The 24672-nt window shown below is 46.0% G+C and overlaps 1 protein-coding gene across 1 annotated transcript; it reads left to right on the forward strand.

Moving 5' to 3' along the window:
* The first annotated feature begins 146 nt into the window (after positions 1-146).
* Positions 147-24672, forward strand: LOC110382872 (uncharacterized). Its single transcript, XM_064043191.1, has 30 exons — positions 147-463; positions 4348-4464; positions 4917-4981; positions 5547-5641; positions 7029-7209; positions 8669-8779; positions 9283-9413; positions 9824-9886; positions 10509-10758; positions 10887-10936; positions 11782-11908; positions 12332-12475; positions 13620-13740; positions 14247-14315; positions 14673-14758; positions 15260-15385; positions 17225-17409; positions 17480-17664; positions 17726-17894; positions 18659-18813; positions 19254-19399; positions 19526-19880; positions 20016-20264; positions 21021-21113; positions 21981-22265; positions 22382-22465; positions 22585-22768; positions 22885-23183; positions 23874-23953; positions 24567-24672. Exons 2-30 carry the CDS (start codon positions 4396-4398, stop codon positions 24670-24672), a joined length of 4263 nt encoding a protein of 1420 aa, XP_063899261.1. The 5' UTR covers positions 147-463; positions 4348-4395.

The raw sequence follows: 24672 nt of genomic DNA on the forward strand, positions 1-24672 counted from the left end.
GCGAGAATCGAGATGGCTCATATCCACACATCTCATTGGTGGAAACGCTAAATATGTCAGTTATTACGCCAATCAGAATCTGGTAAAGTGTATTAGCCAATAGGATTGCGCAAAACGCAGTCGGTATCTGATGTATTTATTTATGTTCCTGTCAGTTGGCAACAGTGACAAAATTGCAGTGAAACGGGGTGGCGTAGCGGATTGCGCCCGTTCCCGTTTTTAACATTTTTCACTAACTACGAGCTTCATCCGTGACTTATTTGTGTAAAATAATTATAAGTCGATAGTGATAAGTGTTTCGAGTGCGCGACGGAACGCGATGGACGCCGCATGAGCTGTGAATTTGTGCCTAACAAGTTACTGGTAGATGTTGTTAATGGCGTCCAGGACAGAATAAAATCAAAATGTTTGTGTGAAAACGTGCAATAATCGGAGGAAGCTGCTGTGATGTGTTTAGTTGCTGGTCAGTATGTTGTGCTAAAATATTAAATTTCAACTTTTATGCGTAAACTTATCGATTATGGTGGTGTTAACGGCGGACAAAGTTAGGTCCTGAAAGTGTAAAAAAAATAGGTCATGAATATGTTTTGGGCTCGATTGGTGTGTCGTAGAGGCGATATGTAGGTCGTAGAGCGCGCGTGTTAGTCAATATCTGCGGTATTTCGCTCAGGGCGAGCTGTGTTGACATTTTAAAGAATCATGTCGCAAGGCAAGGCTGTATCTAGGTCATACGGTTTGGGGTCAGATGCGCGCGCAGTGACGTCAGCCTCCCCTTGCCACCCCCAGCACATTTCACTTTCTGTGTACACGAAAATATAAAATATATAAAAGCTAGGTCATGTAAGAAAAGAGGCTGCATACCTGCCATTTATTCTTAGTCTTGTTTGTTTATGGTCAGATTTTTTTTTCGAAGCCCATGATCGTAATTTTTGGATAATTTCGGTATGTGCTTATTTTTTATGATAATGTAATTAATTATGTGTACTTGATGTTAATTAGGCCCTTATTTATATTCTGGAGAAAAGAGAATCTTATCCAGACTGCAATATTTAAAGATATTAAAATGGGACCAATATGGGTCTTGCAGCAGAATAATGACTATAATAAGGTCTGTCAAAGATTGTATGGAAGCATGTCTGACCCTCTATAAACAGACCTCTTTAGTAAATAAAATGGATATTAAAAAACTAGCAGTTTCCCATGGATTCACTCTGTGGAAACTGCTCCCCATAGTTAGAGATTACTGGCATACTGTATTTCTGATTTTGTAGTTTTTTTTTTAATATTTTGCTATAGGAGACATTATTTTCTAGTGAAAAATCTTATAAGAATCATGAAAAACTTGGCAATTGTAATAAACCTCAAGATTTAAATAGTCCAACTATACTTAATATAATAAAGAGGAAACAGTTTGTTTGTCTGTACCCTAAAGGCTCCAAAACTGCTGAAGGATAGCTACACTTTTCCCGAGTAACATAGGCTGTATTTTATCCCAGTATGGGTACTGCGTCTGCTTGTTTTTTTCCAAACTAATGACATGAATATTATCTTGAAACTTATTTACTACAGCAAAAGGAAAAACCTGGTAATATTGATCTAGTTATAAGTCATACTTAATGACAAAACTAATTAGTCTCCACACGATGAGTATATTACTTGTCATTAGTTGGTTATCATAACTTTCATATCGCGTGTGTCGTACCTAATCACATTAAATCCTATCACATATACTTTATGATGCGCTTATGACAAACGTGAAAGTTTTGGGGGTAATAATTTATGATATTATGTTATGTAGACTGGGATAAGAGCAGGGGAATGACAATTATGTTAAATAAATATATTTGTACACCTTTGGGTAAAACATAGAGACACTAAGTAAATCATACTTGTAACATCTCACATTGCTGTAATTTGACCTATGTTTACAAATAAAGCATTCTGATTCTGATTTTCTATGGTAAATTGTAAGAAAATTAACCACAGGAGTAATTTTTCGTTTTTATAATTTACAACATCATGTGTAAAGCAGAGATAAAGTTAGTAGTATCAAATGTTTTGATCAGTTGATAGCTGTCAGTATTCACGGGAGAATTTCAGTTGTTTGTAATGACTAACTTTTATATGGTGTTCTAATTTTCGCACATTTTTATTCTATTTACTTTGTTTGAAAAAATATTTTTTTATTTTTATGTGTTTTTCATTTTCTTTGGGTTAATCAACACATATGAAACAGTATATTAACGCATTTCATTTAATGTGATTGTATGTGGAAGAATTCTTCAAATTGGTTGAACTAATGTTGGATGGTACAAACAAGCAAGCAAAAACATGTTTTCTCTTTATAATATTAGTATTGATTTAAGAAGAGCTCTCATAAAACCCAGTTGAAACAATACCAGACATTTACATATATAATTAAAGATTTTAGTCTTAAAAACTGCAGAAATACTTTCAAAAAACAAAAACATGTGTGTTTTCTAAATAAGCATGTGTCATACAGTCTGACTTCCTTAAGAGAGTTGTCATAATATTTAGATAGACACTGTTTGTGTGCTGATAATCAGATAAACAATGTTTTAGAACTGTGTCACGCTATATAATGCTGATTGTAAGAGTGATAATATTTATTTTTTATATGGCTGTGTGTATTTACCTAGTTTTTTTTTAAATAATATTTTTCCTACACAGAATATCTGTACTAATATTATAAAGCTGAAGAATTTGTTTGTTTGAACGTGCTAATCTCAGGCACAGAGAAAAAAGGGTCAGTAGGGTACAATTTGAAATATTTCTTCAGTTTTAGTTAGCCCATTTTTTACCAGGTTTGTGCAGAAGTTCCCACGGGATGTGGGTGAAACCACTGTCAGAAGTTGATTACATTGTATTAGTAAAGGTTCTTCAAACCAAACAGACAGACATGTGTTGCTGGGGAGTTTGTTGCGCCACTTCTTCTTCCCAGCAACAACACATAGCAAGTGGTGAAGGGCGGGCGTTTTGGGGGCTGTCTTTGATTGATATTCAAAAAGTGCAGATTTTTTTGATTAAGTGATTTTGATGTCACATTAGCGTTTTTTTACGCGCGAAATATTCAAGGTGGCAAAGAACCTCTTGCGATTTTCAGATGACCGTACAATCCGTGAGTTAAATCCACTAGTGCAAAAGAGTACTAAGATCCAATTTTCATGTAGATTGCAAGTAGTGAGTAGTTTATGCTGTTCTCTCTAAAAAACATGGCAATAGGCACCAGTAGCCAACTTCAGAGCAGCATATTTATTTGACGAGAGCTGTAACACATAAACATCTACATCCTCAAAATATGTGCTAATAATAGAAAGCCCACTACAACGACTGTGATTCATAATATTTGCATACGCATCATTTATATGATAACAGCCGTTATCACTGTAGGCCGTGGTCACACAAACTGTGCTATCTATGCCAATATAATAAAGGGGAAACATTTATTTGTTTGTTTGCACCCCAAAGGCTCCGAAACTTTGAATTATTTTTTCGCTGTTAGGAAACTGCATTATCCCGCATAAAATACTCGTAGATGTTAGTGAGTGCGGAGAAAAAGGAATATACGTGTTAATTTATGTTAGGTACTATTATTGTTTAGACTCCTGCAGGTCAAACTATAGGTATCGGCACGAATCTTGAGCTCTGACCTACATCTGCGCAGAAGTGATTTATTAGCAAAGAACCAATCCCGAGTGACGGCTATGACACGATGCACTGCGGGCCAATCACCGCTTTAGCCCGCCCCCGCGCCTCACTTCATACCACAAAAGGGACCCAATAAATTACTTCTGCGCAGGTGAAGGTCAGAGCTCAAGATTCGTGCCGATAACTATACTCAAATCGAACATTAACCTTCCACTATTGTGATAAGGTTGAAAATCTTTCGCAGGTCTTTGACAGATTAAGGCAGGTTGATATTCTGTCTGTCTGTACCAGTTGGACCGGCAATACACGGACCGCTTGAAGCAGTCAGGGGCGACAGCTTGAAGCTGTCGACTGCACAGTAAACTGCAGAGTTCTATGGACGCACATACACGAACCTCTCGAGCAGTTGCAAATGATTCCGTGACTTCTTCAAGCGGTCCGTGTATTGCCAGCCTTTTTTTTTAACGACCGCAAAAATCATCAAATGACCCCACCCGCTGTAGGTTAGCAGCGGTGAGGGAGTGTCAGACTCTTACTGACTAAAAACCGTCGTGTTCCGTCGTAGGCCTGTTATGTACCAGGGCCGCGGTATCTCTTTCGAACAATCCCGCAGCCCCGGCAGACCTTGCCGGCCTTAGTACAGGTAACATAGGTAACAAGTTGTGTTATTTGTTGCAGAATGCGCAGACGCGTGGCTGGCGCGGTGATGGCGGTGGCGGGCGCTCCATGAGCCGGCTGCTGTGCTGTCTGTGTGCGCGCCCAGCCGACATGGGCGCCGCGCTCTCGCATCCTCAGGTATTGCCCCATGTTGCCACAGGTTGTATCGTAGACGCGTGGCATCCTCAGGTAGTACTAGCCTTTACCAACTATGTCGGGGTCGGCTTCCAGTCTAACAGCATGCAGCTGAGCCTTTCTGGCGTCTTAACTACCCGTAACGACTGCCAAAGATGATTAAATGACAGCCAGGACCCCCTCGTTTATCGTGCCTTCCGAAACACGGAGGAACTCGTCAAAGACAAGATGGTCACCCATCTATAGAAGTACTTGGCCTCTCACAGTGCTCCTACCATCGCGCTGTGAGTGAGGAAATAGAGTGCACCTGAGTCCAAGCAAATGCTCGTGCACTATTATATGTCCTGCGCAGCTAGCTGATCTCCTTACAAGAGAACAGCCAGCCGCCGTAACCGACGCTGTTATTATATCACGAATGATCTCTAGTAAATGTATGGTGTTTTTCTGTGTGTCAGGAGGGCGAGGCGTGCGAAGCCGCCGGCGTGGCTGCCGCTCCTCCTACCATGGCTGATGTCATACGGTGAGTAGCCACTTGCCATCTACCACATACTCTTACTACCACATATTTTGGAACATGTTATGGATGTTTAGAGAAGTTTTTCTCTCTAGTACTCATCTATCCTAGATTTACAGTTAGTGGTTTCCCAGTTTCATCCGCATCACGAGGAAACATCATCGGTTGCTAGGATTAAATATAACCTATATATCCTTTCTCAGGCTCTAGGCTATCTGTGTACCAATTTTCATTTAGATCGGTTTAGTAGTTTTGGTGCGAAAGCCGTTCGTATGAATGAAGTCACTTTCGCATTTCTAATATCAGTGGGCATGTTTTATCTATCATGCAACAAGGTAGCTGGATGAAAAGGGAGAGGAAGACCGAAGAAAAGATTGATGGATTGCCTGAAACTTGTCCTGTTTAGCAGGGAGTGAGTGTCAGTATGACGAGCGACAGGAAAGAATGGAAGCGTAAGATATATTGTGCCGACCCCAAATAAAATTGGGAACGGGGCAGGAAGAAGAAGATGTTTGTTTTATCTATCTCCATATTTATGTGCAGTGCTAACACATAGCTACTACGGTTTCAGAGAGAGGAAGAAGAAGGCGGCGGGCTCGGGGCTGGGCACGCTGCGGCGCCGCATCGCCCTCGTGCGGCGACCGCGCGACAATCGCCCCGATAGAGGTCAGTACCAACGGAACTAGTGGGCTTTTTGGGGTAGTCTATGGAGATTACCTAGGTGGTTGTTTATGTATCTGTGTGATTATTTTCTATTCTACATGAATATTAATTTTCATCATATTAATCAACTTTTGACCGTATGACCTAGTCGCTATTGTTTGCATTCCCAATTCATTTCTCGGGTTGGGCTGAAAATCTCTTGTGGATTTTAGAATCTTTCATAATATAGCCCGGATCAATTTTTGCATTCTTATTTCACTTCGCGGGTTGAAACCGTCTTGTGGATTTTAGAAATTTTCACAATATAGCCCAGAGTCTGTGTTATCGGTGATAACTTCGTGCCTGGCATATAAAGCCGACTTTCCCAAATGCTTCTCAGTAGCAGTTGTTACAATTCTACATCAGAGGTAGTCGAATTTGAGAAAACTCTGACACTAGGGTTTGTTAGGTGGTTAAACCTGCAGCTCACTCCATAAATAACGGGGGATTTTTTAAGAGGTATAGGATTTGATTTTCAAAAAAAAAAACAAAAAATTTGAAAAATTTGATGAAATCTTTATTGGAATCGATAGAACGATCAATATAATTTAATGTTTGAAGATGATTTCATGCAAATGCTGGCCGCGCTCCGGTTTAGATGGCCCATTCGCAAGGCTCAATTTCGGCACACTCTCTCCAACATATCAGCCGGTATATTACGAATAAATGCTTCAATATTGGCTCCCAGTGCGTCAATCGTTGCTGGTTTATCCCTGTAGACATGAGCCTTAACATGGCTCCACAAGAAATAGTCCAAAGGCGTTAGATCACACGATCTAGGCGGCCAGTTGACGGGCCCAAAACGTGAGATAAACTGTTCACCGAAGGCGGCTCTCAATTGGGCCATTGTTTCGCGTGCCGTGTGGCATGTGGCACCGTCTTGTTGAAACCACATGTCAGGCATGTCCAATTCTTCCCTTTTGGGCAAAAAAAATCATAAATTGGAAGAAGTGCGCTATGCACTCTCTTAACCGAGTATGCATCGATAGTAAAATTCAATAATTTGCAAGCATTGTTCGTTCGTAAGTCGATTCATGGTTAAATTATAGACCAAACTGAACAAGTTAGACAATGACACAAGACACGATTCGCGCGTGATCAGTCAAAACAGCGTTACCAAAAAGATACCAGCAAAAAAATCACCCGTTAGTAGACATGGCACGGGGACCGTGCCGATGACGTATCAAAAGCGTATGCATGTCAAAGTCAAATATTTGCAGGATCCTATGCATCCTAGTTGTACGGTTCCAAAAAGTTGGGTCTTATGGAGAAGAATTGGCAAGAAACTCCACGTACACAAGGTCTTATTTAGACAGTCTGACAGGGTAACAAACTCTCGTTGTGTGGCCAGGCTGCGAGCACGCGCGCTTCATCCGCGCGGTGGTGTCGTCGTGGCGGCTGGCGGAGGTGTTCCTGCTGTGCGAGGAGCTGGAGGCGGCGGCGGCGCTGCGCGACCTGGTCACGCAGGCCGAGCTGGCGCGCGAGCCCGCCGGAGCCCTGCACCAGGACCTCGCCCGGGCGCACGCAGACAGGTAACAGCCCGGGGTACTACAGGTCTCCACCACGGGGGAAGGAGATGCCATAAGGCAGGCAGGTCAGGCACTTTCCTCCATGTTTAATACTTACTATGTATAATCATCATCATCATCATCTCCCGAGCCTTTTCCCAACTATATTGGGGTCGGCTACCAATCTACCGGATTCAGCCGACTACCAGTGTTTGTGATTTACCAATGAAAGGTCACACTAATTGCATGGTTCCAAAAAGTTGGTCTCTTGGAAAAAAGTCAGCAAGAAACTCCATGGACACTCTTCAACTTCAACCAACTTCTCCGAAAAGAAGTCCCTGTTAAATAACACAATATGTCGGCGTCAGGATCCGACATCGTTAAATAAAACAAAGGGGTTCTCACACAATCACTTGGTTTATTCCAATTAATACAATATTAGTCACTACAATGAGGGTTTTTGAAATTTTTTCTGCCACCGGGTGGCGCCACGTATGCGTCAGGTCCAAACAGCTGTCAAATAGTATGGAATTGTAGGTGCCGAACTTATTGTTTATTGAAATTCTGTTATATTGGAAGTGTTATTGATTTTATTATGGACTACGGTCAGAATAAGGTTTCCGAACTAAAAATTGAGCTAAGAGAGAAGGTGCAAAAGTCACTGGTACTAAGGAAAAGCTTGTTGAAAAATTTGTTAACACAATATGATTTAGTTTTTTTTATTTACTCAACCGCAATAGTAAAACAATAATGCAGTGCTTTAATTATAAAATAAAAAAAAAACACTAAAATCGTTCACTATTCATAGTAAAGATAAGCACTTTGACAGTTATTGGACCTGACGACTCGGTGCTGCCACCTCGTGGATTGCCATTTTAGAAAACCCTCATTATTTATCACGAATTTGTGGGAGGTGTGCACTCGGCAACGGTCGGTGAACGAATGACCCGAGTCGTGCGCGCCGCTTTATATAAGGTCCACCGTTGACAGATCGACGGTTGACACATCGACGGTGGCGCCGTCACATACATAAATATGTGTATTTGCGGATAAGTCTACCGTTTTCGTACCGAATTTGGTGATAATTTTCTATATGTAAGTGTAGGGTTCCAATTGCTATCCTGTCAGGATCTAACGATGTTAACCCTAAGAAATCGATGGAAACTCAAGGGCCGAAACTAGTCAAATAAGCCAAAGGAAAATGATGGCTAGCGAGTGGAGTCAAATGTCAATCTTTAGCTGGACCGCGAGACTGTGTAGTTGGCCATTACTCTGCGCCAAACTTCCCGCGTTCCTTCTTACAAAATCTACCTCTATAATCATCTCAAGCATATACTTGGTTTTTGGATAGTTTATTACAAATGTTAACCAAGGTTTTGTGACTATTATTTCTTATCCTCAGCGATATCTCGACCATCGATGACGAACCCTCATATTTATTATTTATGACCCCAACGACTGACCAACTGACTTCTCTCCACAGATGGTGGTGTGACGTGGAGCTAGTAGGCGCGGGCTGGTCGATCCCGGCACATCGCGCGATCCTGTCCGCGCGCTGCACTTACTTCCGTGACCTGCTGCAGAGATACCCGCCGTGAGTGATCCCCATAAGCTATCTATGTGTTGTTTTGTTTAAATTATATCTTTAGTAGATAAAACGTAGCAGTAGTTTAGTAGGTAAAGTTGCATTGTACTATACTTTTACCTACTTTTTTTATTTCTTGTATATTTTTGTTCATGCTGAATAAATTTTTTATCTATCTATCCATTTACATAAATGGAATATTTTCAACGGTCGTAAAAGGCCCTATGTAGTTTGCCGACAGTCTGTAGACAATGTAGTCTGCCAACGGTCTTTAGTTTGCTGATAATCTATAGCCTTACGATAGTATGCAGTCTGTCGACAGTCTGTGTAGTTTTCCGATAGTCTGTCAACAGTCTGTCGATAATCTATAATAATTTGTCGACAGTCTACCGACGGTCAGTAGTTTATTGACAGTATTGAGTCCGCCGGCAGCCTGTAGTCTGCTGCTAACCTGGAGCCTGTTGCCAGCCTGTAGTCTACTGACAGACTATAGCCTTTTTACACCTTAACAGGTCATGTTGCCGCGTCCCCCTAGAGGGAGCCTGCTCAGCACTGTCCCGCGAGGAGTTGGAGGCGGTGGTGCTGGCGCTGTACGCGGGGAACATCGCGTGCTCCAGGAATACGCTGTGTCATCTGTGTGCCAGTGAGTTTCACCTTCTCATCCTCCGAGCCTTTTTCCCAACCATGTTGGGGTCGGCTTCCAGTCTAACCGGATTCAGCTAAGTGCCAGTGTTTTACAAGGAGCGACTGGCCTATCTGACCTCCTCAACCCAGTTACCCGGGCAACCCGATAGCCCTTGGTTAGACTGGTGTCAGACTTACTGGCTTCTGACTACCCGTAACGACTGTCAAGGATGTTCAATGACAGCCGGGACCTACAGTTTGACGTGCCATCCGAAACACAGTCAATGGTGTCTAAGATATACTTAGAAAGTACATACAAACTTAGAAAAGTTGCATTGGTACTTGCCTGACCTGGAATCGAACCCGATTGGAGATTATAAAGACTTGCATTGTATACATAAGTAACATATGGTTGCTAAATCATTACAGAGTGGGATCGTGGCGTGAACGCGGACGGAGATCTCGACATCATCAATGTGGATAATAATGCCAGTGAGTAGTATTTTTTTCTGATTCTTTTTTTTCTAATTGTAGTACATTTTATTTAAAAAAAAGATAATACATACAGTCTTATTTTCAAGATTTTAAAAAATATTACAAAAGAGGTATTGCATTACATCTAAAAGCTTTATTCTGTTTGATTTCAATTAAATAAGGTGGCAATTATGTCACAAAAGTAAAGGATAAGTGTCCTAGTTATATTATAAATGCGAAAGTTTGTATGTACGTATTGATGAAAGGATCATTCTGATATATAAGCTACTAGCCGTTTTCCCGCGGTTTCACCCGCGTCCCGTGGGAGCTACTGCCCGCACCTGGTTAAAATATAGCCTATGTTACTCGTTGATAATATAGCTTTCTAATGGTGAAAGAATATTTAAAATCGGTCCAGTTGTTTTTGAGTTTATCCATTACAACCAAGCAAACAAAGTTTTCCTCTGAAAATATTAGTATAGATATAACTATCTACATATTTTCATCAAAATCTTTTCGGAAGTGTTTCTAAAAAAAGACTAAACATCAATACAGAAGTTATATCCTCGAGACTCGCTCGAGTTAATTATTATTATTTTTCATGAACAAATTATTAATTCATTCCTCTAATTACTTCCAGCATGTCGTTCGTGCTCGTGCAACCGCTCCCGCATGGATGCCTCCACGCTCCGCCGCCTCGGCGCCCTCCTCGGCTTCACGGCCGACGCCCTGCACCGCGACATGCGCTATCTACTGGAATCAGCCGAGGCGGCCGACGCTCGGCTGGTGTTCCGCCTGGACGCGGGCTGCGGCGCCGCGTACGGCTTCCGCGCGGCCGCAGACCTGCCCTGCCATAGGATCGTACTGGCTGCTAGGTCCAGGTTCTTTAGGTGAGAGCAACCATCTGCCTAGGCTGTTCCTTTGTGTGTAGGGGTCGGCTGACAGTCTTACTAGTGTGTCACAAGGTGTTCTTAAAGTAAGTCACTAGTAGTTCTTCCATATAGTCTTAATTTGGCAGTGTCCCACAGAAGTCGTGGTGGCCTAGTGTGTTAAGCACCAACCTTTCAAGTAAGAGTTTGTGAGATCGATCCCAAGTCAGGTCAGTAACTTTTCTGGGTTTGTATGTTCTTTTCTAAGATTTTCTTGGACATCAATGACTCATTAAAAGGTGTATATGAAGAAATCTTGGAACATATGAGAAATTTGTAGTATAGTTTCAGCCAAGTATATTAAAGTAAGGAGAACATAGAACAATCTTGAAGGAAACTTAGAGTGGGTGACAAGCTTAGTAGGACGAAGGTCAATAGGTAAGTAGTTCAGTGACATGGTACCTACTGGAATCAGCCGAGGCGGCCGACGCTCGGCTGGTGTTCCGCCTGGACGCGGGCTGCGGCGCCGCGTACGGCTTCCGCGCGGGCGCTGACCTGCCCTGCCATAGGATCGTGCTGGCTGCCCGGTCTAGGTTCTTTAGGTGAGTTGGCCATCTGCCTAGGCTTTTCTTTAACTGTGTTGGAGTCAGCTGACAGTCTTACCAGTGTGTCACAAGGTGTTCTAAAAGTAAGTCTCTATATGGTCTTAATTTTGACAGTGTTCCACAGTAGTCATGGTGGCCTAGTGTGGTAAGCACCAACCCCTCACGTAAGAGTGCGTGAGATCGATCCCAGGTCAGGTCAGTGACTTTTCTAAGTTTGTATGTATTTTCTAAGTATTTCTTGGATACTAATGACTGATTAAAAGGTGTATATGAAGAAATCTTGGAACATATATGAGAAAATTCTGGTATTGTTTGAGCCAAGTATATTATAAAGTAAGGGAAATAGGAGGGAACTTGGAGTATAAAAGTGGGATAAGCTTAGTAGCTTGAGGTTCAAATAGGTAAGTAATACAGTGACTATGCTACCTGCTGGAGTCAGCCGAGGCGGCCGATGCTCGGCTGGTGTTCCGGCTGGACGCGGGCTGCGGCGCCGCGTACGGCTTCCGCGCGGCCGCAGACCTGCCCTGCCATAGGATCGTGCTGGCTGCCCGGTCCAGGTTCTTTAGGTGAGTTTACCAAGTGCCTAGGCTGTTCCTTGGTATGTAGGGGTCGGCTGACAGTCTTAGTGAGTCACAAGGTCTTCTTTAGGTAAGTCACCCATATGGTCTTAATTTTGACAGTGTCTCACAGAAGTCGTGGTGGCCTAGTGTATATTGAACCAATCTCTCAAGTATGATTGCGTGAGATCGGTCCCGGGTCAGGTCAGTCGCTTTTCTAAGTTTGTATGTTATCTTCTAAGTATTTTTTGGATACTAATGTCTGATTCTCTAAAAATCTGGACTCTATGGAGAAAATTCAGGTATAGTTTGAGCCAAGTATATAGTAAGGAGAACATACATCTTGAGGAAACTTGGATTGGAGTATTAAAGTGTGACAAGCTTTAGAAGAGGTATATAAAAGGTATCAATAGGTAAGTGATAACTGACATGGTACTTGCTGGAATCAGCCGAGGCGGCCGACGCGCGGCTGGTGTTCCGCCTGGACGCGGGCTGCGGCGCCGCGTACGGCTTCCGCGCGGCCGCTGACCTGCCCTGCCATAGGATCGTACTGGCTGCTAGGTCCAGGTTCTTTAGGTGAGTTTACCCATCTACATAGGGGTTGGTTTCCAGATATATCAGTGTGCCATAAGGTGTTTTTTAGGTAAGATACTGGTAGTTTTTTAGGGTTCCGTAGCCAAAATGGCAAAAACGGAACCCTTATAGTTTCGTCATGTCCGTCTGTCCGTCTGTCCGTCTGTCACAGCCGATTTACTCGGAAACTATAAGTACTACAGTGATGAAATTTGATGGGAATATGTGTTGTATGAACCGCTACAAAAATATGACACTAAATAGTAAAAAAAAGAATTGGGGGTGGGGCCCCCCATACATGTAACTGAGGGATGAAATTTTTTTTTTCGATGTACATACCCGTGTGGGGTATCAATGGAAAGGTCTTTTAAAATGATATAAAGTTTTCTAAAAAACATTTTTCTTAAAGTGAACGGTTTTTGAGATATCAGCTCTCAAAGTCGTAAAAAGTATGTCCCCCCCCCTCTATTTTTATAACTACGGGGTATAAAATTCTAAAAAAAATAGAGGTGATGCATGCTAATTAACTCTTTCAACGATTTTTGGTTTGATCAAAGTATCTCTTATAGTTTTTGAGATAGGTTGATTTAACTGTAATTTACGGAACCCTTCGTGCACGAGTCCGACTCGCACTTGGCCGGTTTTTTTTTAAATTTATATTGTTTCAATGATGAGAAAAAGTTTTTTCATCATGTTGTCATTCTCGGATTCAAAATGAATTTAAAAAAGATAGATAAGTAGATTTTGGGCTGTCTACTAACAGCGGTTCTCAATATTCTATCTATCCGTTGTTTTGCTTATTGAAGATACGAATATAACATAGCTTGTATGGGGCTAATGTCAAAATTCTATCTTTAGTAAGCGAATCATAAGGGCTTGCACTTCAGTATTTTTTGTTTATTTCGCAGTTATAAAAAAATCGATTGAACGAAATTAAAATAGGGTTAATTCTTTATTTATTTACTACTTTATGTAAGTACTCAGTTATACACAGAACACAGACAAGAAGAACAATTGTACAAAAGTACAGATTAATTCATTTGAAATTTCCTCCAACAGGCCCGTTATTGACTCTTTATAATATACCATCTAACCCCTTTTTGCCTGTATTCTATCACCTTCTACATATATACGTCTCCCCTCACAGGAGCGTGATGTCTCGTCGCGCGGGCGGCGCGGGCGGCGGCGCGGCGGCGTGGTGCGTGGACGAGAAGGTGCTGCCGCGCCGCTTCGCGCGGGCGCTGCTGCATGCTGCCTATACTGATACTGTGAGTTATACTTACCACATGATGGTGTACTTAGATGATTGTCAGCCAACTGCGCAGGACATATATGTGCAGGCGCACTCTCTACTCCTTCACTCTCATAGCGCGATGAGACTGCAATCCAACACCACCGCAGAAAGAATTTGAAAGAATCATTATGGTGTATTATGTTTTTTGACTGTCTCGTTGATCAACGACTGCTGTGCATAAAGTCTCGGGTTCGATTTCCTGGGCAGACGCTTTATGGGTTTTAGAAACTTTCACAAAGCATCGCGTAGTCTGGAAGTTGGCTATTGATACACCCGTGCATCGGAGAGCACGTTAATTTCGATCCTGAGCCTGCAGTCCATCTTTATCTGAAAGATAGCATTACCTATCAAATAACGGTATTTTTTTAAAATTATCATTTAGTTTACACAAAAATATTTTAATACACACACAATACAGAGAAGTTTGTGATGTATTGTATTATTGTGATTGTACTGATTGTTTAACCGTTGTTGTTTCAGGTGGATCTAAGTCTGATAGGTCGTAACTCCACGTCTCCGTCTTCCACCAACAGCACCGCCAGTGGCAACGTGAGCTATATTCAAATTATTTCTGTACTTATGCTCTATTTCAGTAGGCACTTACTTAATTAAAAATAAGAATCTTGATAATAATATAACTTTTTATTTAAAAAGACAGTTTAAAATGCGGCCAAAAATCAATGTAAATACGATAATAACAATTTTTATTTGCAAGAATATATTTGAAGCCTTTGCATAGAAAATATGTTAATCCGCCATATTTAGGTACTACTGAGATCGAATGATTGATAAATCTGCTCTTAATTCGTATTGAGATGGTTAATTTTTTTAGTTAAGTGCCTACTTAAATGAAGTGAATACGTTCATATAATTGTCTACAAGCTTAATGTTATAAATATATTGCAGGCATGGTCGGGAGTAGCTCGCGGCGGCTCGCGTCCCGTCACGGCCGCCATGCTAGATGACGCCTTCCAACTGTATGAAATCGCCAGGTCAGTACTCACTCTAGCTCGGAGGATATTCTCCAGAACGGGTGATTGGGGGAAAAGGGAGATGGGGAATCTTGTATATTTTTGATTGGTATTAAAATTGAAAAGGAGAACTGCATAGTAGATTTCGGAAATAATACCTTTAAAAAAATAATATAGTTCGTGTTTTTATTTCAGGATATACATAGTTACAACTTTCTTTGTATTGACCACCGACGTAAAAAGAAAGGCGTTACTAGTTGGACCGTCTTTGTGTGTCTGTCTGTGACAATATAGCTCTTACACGGCTGAACTGATGCCATTTCCGTTACGTCCGTTCGTATTAGTAAACTTGGACCAAATTTTTGATTTAGTTCTATCTATGGTAACAATATAATAAACACACAGAGCCGATGAAGTGTCGTATGTATGTAAATTGTTGACATTCAAAAAATACTGTTTAGCAGGCAACTTTAAATAAACAATTTTCAGTACGATCAACTAACAGTGTACTAATATTCCCAGGTTCGTAGAGATGCCAATCGTAGTGCAAGGCTGCGAGGACGCGATAGTGGAAGCCCTGACGCCCGACAGCTTGCCGCACGTGCTGCGCTGGGCTGCGCAGCCGCATGCCTCGCATTGGGTGCACAGGTATGTAACTTATCTATACATATAATAAAATGATAGGAAAGTCAAAACTGTACATTGAATATTTTTTTTAAAGAATACTTGAGGAATGATCCATAATCGATTCTGAACCCAAATATGTAGTTTTAAGAATTTTTGTCTGTATGTCTGTTTGTCTGTATGTTTGTCCCGGATAAACTCAAAAAGTACTGCATAGATTTAAATTAAATTTTGCATGACTATTACCTGGGGGCCGGTTCAACACATAGGCTATATATTATCACGCTATCACCTACGGGGGTTGAGCAATGAACGATTAAATAAACGAAATTGCCCACGCAGACGAAGTCGCGGGCAACAGCTAGTAGGGAATAAGGCTACGGCGCAGTAATAGAGCAGATTGTACTGTGAGGGATTGACTACGACGTAGCAATAGAGCAGATTAGTGGGTGGAACAAAGAATTGACTACGGCGTAGAAATAGAGCAGATTCTAGTGTGAGGGATTGACTACGACGTAGCATTAGAGCAGATTGAAGTGTAGTAAGGGATGGCTACGGTGTAGCAATAGAGCGGATTTTTGAACAAGGGATTAACTACGTCTGACGCCGGATAGCTTGCCTGCCTCGCACTGGGTGCATAGGTATGTATCTGAGGAAATGTGGTTAAGGAGATGCCTTTATGTTGTTGTGATGGGAAGATGCTACTAGGTGTTTCGTCTGGTTCAGTGTTTCTTTTGGTCTATTTGCTCTAAAAATTAGTGAGAAAATGTGTGGAGTAGTGTGGTGCAGGGAATGAAATAAGGTGTAGCAATAAAACAGATTTTTGTGTGAGGGAATGACTATGGCGTAGGAATAGAGCAGAATATAGCACTAAGGATTGATTATGGTTTAGCAATAGAGCAGATTGTCGCTCAAGGGATTGACTATGGCGTAGCAGCAGGGCATATTTTAATGTACCAAGGGATTGACTACGGCGTAGCAATAGAGCAGATTTTGGCGTAAGGGATTGATTCCGGCGTAGCAATGGGTAGTGCAAGGGATTGACTACGGCGTAGCAATAGAGCAGATTTTGGCGTAAGGGATTGATTCCGGCGTAGCAATAGCCAGTGCAAGGGATTTACGACGGCGTAGCGATGGCCAGTGCAAGGGATTGGCTACGGCGTAGTAATAGGGCAGATTGCTGCGAATGAGGGTTTTCTAAAATGGCAATCCACGAGGTGGCAGCACCGAGTCGTCAGGTCCAGATAGCTGTCAAAGTGCTTATCTTTACTATGAATAGTGAACGATTTTAGTGTTTTTTTTTTTATTTTATAATTAAAGCACTGCATTATTGTTTTACTATTGCGGTTGAGTAAATAAAAAAAACTAAATCATATTGTGTTAACAAATTTTTCAACAAGCTTTTCCTTAGTACCAGTGACTTTTGCACCCTCTCTCTTAGCTCAATTTTTAGTTCGGAAACCTTATTCTGACCGTAGTCCATAATAAAATCAATAACACTTCCAATATAACAGAATTTCAATAAACAATAAGTTCGGCACCTACAATTCCATACTGTTTGGACCAGACGCATACGTGGCGCCACCCGGTGGCAGAAAAAATTTCAAAAACCCTCATTATCGAATTTACTATGTCGTAGCAAATGGCAAAGCACATTGCAGTGTTGTAGCGTCTCGGGAAATTACTACGGCGTAGCAACTCTTGGCTACGTTACGTTGTATGTAGTGTACTACGCTTACGTGTGCCTTGTTGATCTGTTGATGGGTATGCAACAGTTGATTTGCTACGGCGAAATGTTGAATACGCTGTAGCTCCCTGGACTACGGCGTAGTGTTAACACTGCCTATGTATGTGTTGTTGTAGACAAGCGATGCGGTACCTGCGCGACGAGTTCCCCACGATCATGTCGGGCAGCAGCTGCGGCCGCATCCCCACCAGCGCCCTGTGCGAGGCACTAGCGTCGCCCTTCCTGCAGGCCAGCGAGCCCCAGGCGCTGCGGGCGCTGCTGCGCTGGGCAGCCGCCGCCCGCCCCGACCCGCCCCCGCGAGGTGAGTGTCCGCCCCCCCTGCCTGCAGGCCAGCGAGCCCCAGGCGCTGCGGGCGCTGCTGCGCTGGGCAGCCGCCGCCCGCCCCGACCCGCCCCGCGAGGTGGTGTCCGCCCCCTGCCTGCAGGCCAGCGAGCCCCAGGCGCTGCGGGCGCTGCTGCGCTGGGCAGCCGCCGCCCGCCCGACCCGCCCCGCGAGGGGTGTCCGCCCCTGCCTGCAGGCCAGCGAGCCCCAGGCGCTGCGGGCGCTGCTGCGCTGGGCAGCCGCCGCCCGCCCCGACCCGCCCCCGCGAGGTGAGTGTCCGCCCCCCCTTCCTGCAGGCCAGCGAGCCCCAGGCGCTGCGGGCGCTGCTGCGCTGGGCAGCCGCCGCCCGCCCCGACCCGCCCCGCGAGGTGGTGTCCGCCCCCTGCCTGCAGGCCAGCGAGCCCCAGGCGCTGCGGGCGCTGCTGCGCTGGGCAGCCGCCGCCCGCCCCGACCCGCCCCCGCGAGGTGAGTGTCCGCCCCCCCTGCCTGCAGGCCAGCGAGCCCCAGGCGCTGCGGGCGCTGCTGCGCTGGGCAGCCGCCGCCCGCCCGACCCGCCCCGCGAGGTGGTGTCCGCCCCCTGCCTGCAGGCCAGCGAGCCCCAGGCGCTGCGGGCGCTGCTGCGCTGGGCAGCCGCCGCCGCCCCGACCCGCCCCGCGAGGTGAGTGTCCGCCCCCTGCCTGCAGGCCCTAAGATTCACCCACACCCACAAGATCACCTACGATAAATCACTCATCTTCACAAACAATTTCACCCGCTCCCATGACATTTTTCACCTTCACTTACAAGATTTTCACATTAAGACAGTAAGACCTGAAACCCGCACAGACTCAGTCGCCGCATTCTTTGCGGTAACATCGTTTATTGATTTTTTAAGGGGTAATTTTACCCCCTTTCGGTAAAGACCGATAAATATTCACCCTACCAAAGGGTCCCTACCAAACCTACCCTACCTACGAAAAAGAGTAAGATTTGAAAGCATTGAGATACAGTCCGTCCACTTGTGTTTCATAATTTTGTATAAAACTTCTTGGTCTTGGTTCTTCAAACCATACAGACAGACATGTGTTACTGGGGAGTTTGTTCCACCATTTCTTCTTCCCAGCAAAAACACATAGGAAGTGGTGAAGGGTGGGCGTTTTGGGAGCTGTCTTTTGTAAATTTGACGTTCAGATGCCGATTTTCAGATTACTTTGAATAAATGACTTATCTTTATCATGTTTTCTCGACAGAATCAGGCCTAGTGTGGGCTCGAGCGCAGTCGGTGGGTCGGCGCGGCGGTCGGCGGCGCGACGCCGGCGACGCCGCACTGCGCGACGCGCTGGCGCCGCTCGCGCCGCTGTTGAGGCTGGAGCACCTGCCGCCTGACCATGAGCTGTTGCAGCAGGTGAGTGTCTGTGTGTAGTGTGGGCTCGAGCGCAGTCGGTGGGTCGGCGCGGCGGTCGGCGGGGACCTCGAGGTGACTGCGTAGAGACCCCGCGGAGATCCCACAGACACCTCGCGGAGACCCTACAGAGTCCACCTTTTGAGACTCTGTAAACGGCATTTGCCAGACATAAAGTTTAATATAGACCAGGGCTGCGATGTGTTCGCACTCATTATCTGGAGGATATGTAATAATAAGTATATCGAAACTTTTTGGTTTAAAAAAATCTGTTTAAAAGAATGGAGAGAAGAAGGCGGAGCTAGTAAAGTTCCTTGTCACCCGAATACCCCGAATACTTTCTTTGATTTTGAGGGTAACTCTTGAAAATTGCCTTTTATTATTTCTCTCATTCATATATTATGTAGTATGTGTTATTAACATACTTATTTACTGTATTGCAGGTGGTCCGTCGCGGCATAGTGGCTATGGGCGCGGGCGAGGGCGCGGGCACGGCGGCCGCGTGGCTCGGCCGCGGCTCCTACCGCCCGCCCCGCTGCTTCCTGCCTTACTTGGACGAGCTGAAGGTATGTTGTACTGTCGCGGCATAGTGGCTATGGGCGCGGGCGAGGGCGCGGGCACGGCGGCCGCGTGGCTCGGCCGCGGCTCCTACCGCCCGCCCGCTGCTTCCTGCCGCTTGGACGAGCTGAAGGTATGTTGTACTGTCGCGGCATAGTGGCTATGGGCGCGGGCGAGGGCGCGGGCACGGCGGCCGCGTGGCTCGGCCGCGGCTCCTACCGCCCGCCCCGCTGCTTCCTGCCTTACTTGGACGAGCTGAAGGTATGTTGTACTGTCGCGGCATAGTGGCTATGGGCGCGGGCGAGGGCGCGGGCACGGCGGCCGCGTGGCTCGGCCGCGGCTCTACCGCCCGCCCGCTGCTTCCTGCCTTACTTGGACGAGCTGAAGGTATGTTGTACTGTCGCGGCATAGTGGCTATGGGCGCGGGCGAGGGCGCGGGCACGGCGGCCGCGTGGCTCGGCCGCGGCTCCTACCGCCCGCGCTGCTTCCTGCCTTACTTGGACGAGCTGAAGGTATGTTGTACTGTCGCGGCATAGTGGCTATGGGCGCGGGCGAGGGCGCGGGCACGGCGGCCGCGTGGCTCGGCCGCGGCTCCTACCGCCCGCCCCGCTGCTTCCTGCCTTACTTGGACGAGCTGAAGGTATGTTGTACTGTCGCGGCATAGTGGCTATGGGCGCGGGCGAGGGCGCGGGCACGGCGGCCGCGTGGCTCGGCCGCGGCTCCTACCGCCCGCCCCGCTGCTTCCTGCCTTACTTGGACGAGCTGAAGGTATGTTGTACTGTCGCGGCATAGTGGCTATGGGCGCGGGCGAGGGCGCGGGCACGGCGGCCGCGTGGCTCGGCCGCGGCTCCTACCGCCCGCCCCGCTGCTTCCTGCCTTACTTGGACGAGCTGAAGGTATGTTGTACTGTCACAATGCTGCACTATGTAGGTGCTGTGTCGCGACATAGTGACTCAAGTCGCGGGTGAGTAGCAAAGGGTAAAACGAGATCATATTCTCAAAACTTCGCTATCCGTCTATTAGCAGGCTGTATCTCATACACCATGATAGTTAGACGGTGAAATGTTTACAGAAGTGTATTTCTGATGCTGCAATAACATCAAAAAAGCTCAATATTCAAAATCGGCTTGGCTACAAACCAGCATATTTTGATAATCAAAAATGTACAAAAGACAGCCCCCAAAACGCCCACCCTTCAAAACTTCTTATGTATTTTTGCTGTGAAGACAAATTGGCTTAATAAACTCCCCAGCAACACGTCTTTCTTATAAAAAAAAATTTGATGATTACAATTTCAATACAAAAATTATGTCATTCATCATGTACATGGAAAATAGGTCATTAAACAATATTAATTACGCAATGTACAATCTATACTAATATCATAAAGCTGAAGAGTTTGTTTGTTTGTTTGAACGCGCTAATCTCAGGAACTTTTCTTTCAGTGTTAGATAGCCCATTTATCGAGGAAGGCTATAGGCTACTTTTTATCCCGGTACGGCACGTAATTCCCACGGGATGCGGGTGAAACCGCTGGCAGAAGCTAGTACAAAATAAACAATATTAATTACGCAATGAACAATATAATATAAAACGCCTACAGATGTATATTCTGTCGATGAACTAAGCTATAATATTATATCTATCCCCAGGCATTACTCGAAGACCAGGCGGTGCCGGAAGCGGAGTTGTCCCGCGCGAGACGCGAGCGCTACCTGCATCGGATACCCGACACACTGTATATGGTGAGTACTATCATTAGTGGAAGTAAACGCGAGGCTTCCTAGCAAAAATAGGGCGAGGCTTCATGGAACATTAATGCGAGGCCCCTAGCAAGATAGCTCGAGGTTCCCAGCAAAATTAGCGCAGGTGTATCAAGATAGCGCGAGGCCTCTAGTGAAATTAGCGCGAGGCCTCTAGCAAAATTAGCGCGGGGCCTCTAGCAAAATAGTGCGGGGTCCCCTACCAAATTTAGTTTGAGGCCCTCTAGCAAGATAGCGCGGGGCCCCAGCAACATTAGCGCGGGGCCCGTAATAAAATTAGCCCCCCCCCCCCTTGCAAAAATAGCGATGGCCCCAACAAAATTAGCTCGGGGCTCCTTAGCAAAATTAGCTTGAGGCCCCTCGTGAAATTAGCACCCTAGCAAAATAAACTAATTAAAGAAATTCATGCAAAATAAATCCCTAACAATTCCAAACATCAAAATTGCACATCGTTAACATTCAAGTATTCATTTCTACCGGCACTCTCGGAGGCGAATTCACAAAAGCTATTTGAGTCACGTGTTAGACTGAAATAGGTGATGTTTTGTTCATGCATTATTCGACGACAAAACCTACCTGCCAAAATAAGATACGGTTTTAAAATTGATTGAATTAAAATGGCCTTTGGCCTTGTATTTTCAGCGATTAATCTACATTGGACTTTACAAAATCTAGTTTTGACATTTAACTTAAATAGAACATGTTTCTTTTTTTTTCATGTTATTTCTTTGCCGTTATTACAAAGCATACGCGATTTCGGTTAATTTCTGTACTACGGTTTCGTCAAGATTTTGCCTTTCGGAGTGCATGTTTTTTTTTTATTTCTATAACTCGTCATTTATTTCGTAGGTGGCAGCAGCGCGGACATGCCCCCCGCGCTCGGCCCCCGCGGCGGACACGGGCGGGGCCCGCGCCTGCGTGTCGCCGCGCGTGCTGGCGGCGCTGCGGGCCCGCACCCGCCTGCTCCGCGCCGCGCCCCCCGCCGCGCGGGCCCTCGCGCTGCACGAGGGGGGCAGGGACACTGTGTACAAGCAGGTATGTACTGCTGGGGCCCGCACCCGCCTGCTCCGCGCCGCGCCCGCCGCGCGGGCCCTCGCGCTGCACGAGGGGGGCAGGGACACTGTGTACAAGCAGGTATGTACTACTGCAGGGCCCGCACCCGCCTGCTCCGCGCCGCGCCCGCCGCGCGGGCCCTCGCGCTGCACGAGGGGGCAGGGACACTGTGTACAAACAGGTATGTACTACTGCAGGGCCCGCACCCGCCTGCTCCGCGCCGCGCCCCGCCGCGCGGGACCCTCGCGCTGCACGAGGGGGGGGACACTGTGTACAAGCAGGTATGTACTACTGCAGGGGCCCGCACCCGCCTGCTCCGCGCCGCGCCCCGCCGCGCGGACCCTCGCGCTGCACGAGGGGGGCAGGGACACTGTGTACAAGCAGGTATGTACTACTGCAGGGGCCCGCACCCGCCTGCTCCGCGCCGCGCCCCGCCGCGCGGACCCTCGCGCTGCACGAGGGGCAGGGACACTGTGTACAAGCAGGTATGTACTACTGCAGGGGCCCACCCGCCTGCTCCGCGCCGCGCCCCGCCGCGCGGACCCTCGCGCTGCACGAGGGGCAGGGACACTGTGTACAAGCAGGTATGTACTACTGCAGGGCCCGCACCCGCCTGCTCCGCGCCGCGCCCCGCCGCGCGGGCCCTCGCGCTGCACGAGGGGCAGGGACACTGTGTACAAGCAGGTATGTACTACTGCAGGGGCCCGCACCCGCCTGCTCCGCGCCGCGCCCCCCGCCGCGCGGGCCCTCGCGCTGCACGAGGGGGGCAGGGACACTGTGTACAAGCAGGTATGTACTACTGCAGGGGCCCGCACCCGCCTGCTCCGCGCCGCGCCCCCCGCCGCGCGGGCCCTCGCGCTGCACGAGGGGGGCAGGGACACTGTGTACAAGCAGGTATGTACTACTGCAGGGGCCCGCACCCGCCTGCTCCGCGCCGCGCCCCCCGCCGCGCGGGCCCTCGCGCTGCACGAGGGGGGCAGGGACACTGTGTACAAGCAGGTATGTACTACTGCTGTAGGTATGTATATCTAGGGGCCCAGGGACTCCCACTGCAAGGAGAGTTGAATTGTAGCGCCAAAAGAGAAAGTACCCACATGTCCATCCTACATCGCGTTAGTACACCACAATAGCCCAACACTTTACGGTCGCGACATTACAAAGTCTACACTAATTGAGTCACGAGTCATACTCAACTAGGTAGGTTTCTTCTTCTTAAATTTAAGAGCCCAGCTCTTGTCGGTGCAGCTCCTTCCATTATAGGTAGATAGGTAGGTTTAATTTATGCAAAATGAGACAAATACAAGTCTAGAAGCCCATTCATATCAGACAACTTTTAGCCGAGATCAAGTACGTTTTGACGTGTATTATGCATGAACAAAACCTCACCTTTTTCAATCTGACGCGTGACTCTAGTAGCTAGCTTTTGTAATTGCGCGTCCTGTCGTGGAATTCTCTTAATCCTTCGGTTTATAAAGAATTTTTCTCTCTGTTCTTCGTACCCCTAAAGTTCATCATACTGAAAACCCTTGAAAATTCCCCTTCAAAATAAAATGTATTTAGTTTGTGTGTTCGGTGAGAGAGCACCAAACGGAAAGAGCTGAGTCCTTATATATGACTTCCGGATACAACGACCGGATGAGCGATGATAAGTGTATTAACCGTATTAATACTTTATTTTTTCTTACACAGATAGCGTTACGGGCTGTGCGCGAGATGTCGCTGCCGGACGCGTGCGCAGACCTGCTGCTCGCAGACCTAGACTTAGACAGGTGAGTACACATATACTACTATCGTAATCTGTTTAGTATCTTCCGATATGCTATCTGTTGTTTTGACATTAGCCCATTTAGCCCCCGTACAAGTTATGGAAGCGAAACAAATGATAGATAAATATTTATTTTTTTCCTATTTGTAGGTCCTCCGTGGTGGATCACGGCATGAACATATTTTATTTTAAGACCTTTGAGACCTGTGAATCACAATTGATGAATTTGATTTGATTTGGGAACGATCGTTAGTAGATTTTGAGTTAGAGAAAAAGGTAGTAAGACGTGTGGCCTGATTTAGTGCTGATTAAATTGCATGTTATAAATGATTTTTTACATGTACGTAGTAGTGTACAGAGGTTTTTTGTACAAATATAAAGGTAAAACAAGTTTATATCTAGGAAGCCTATAGTTTAGAGTTAGAGAGTATTTTAGCTGACTTCAAAAAAGGAGGTTCTTAGTTTGTTTTGTCTTGTATGTACGTTTGGGTGAAAAATTTAGGGTTTATGAGAATGTTTTAGGTAAGTATAGTACCTATTGAAGTCGGTTTTATTTGGTTGTAATTTTTTTTTTTGCTTTTTAACATTTAATTTATTATACATGTATATGTTTGCAGGGAGAGAGAAGCTGAAGACTGGGAGTCAGTGACGGAGCGCGAGAGACAACCGGACGATACCGAGCCCGAGCGCTGGCCCGACCAGCCGCTCGACTGCTGCAGGTAA

This window comes from Helicoverpa armigera, chromosome 31, assembly GCF_030705265.1.
Source record: "Helicoverpa armigera isolate CAAS_96S chromosome 31, ASM3070526v1, whole genome shotgun sequence".
NCBI classification, from domain to species: domain Eukaryota; kingdom Metazoa; phylum Arthropoda; class Insecta; order Lepidoptera; family Noctuidae; genus Helicoverpa; species Helicoverpa armigera.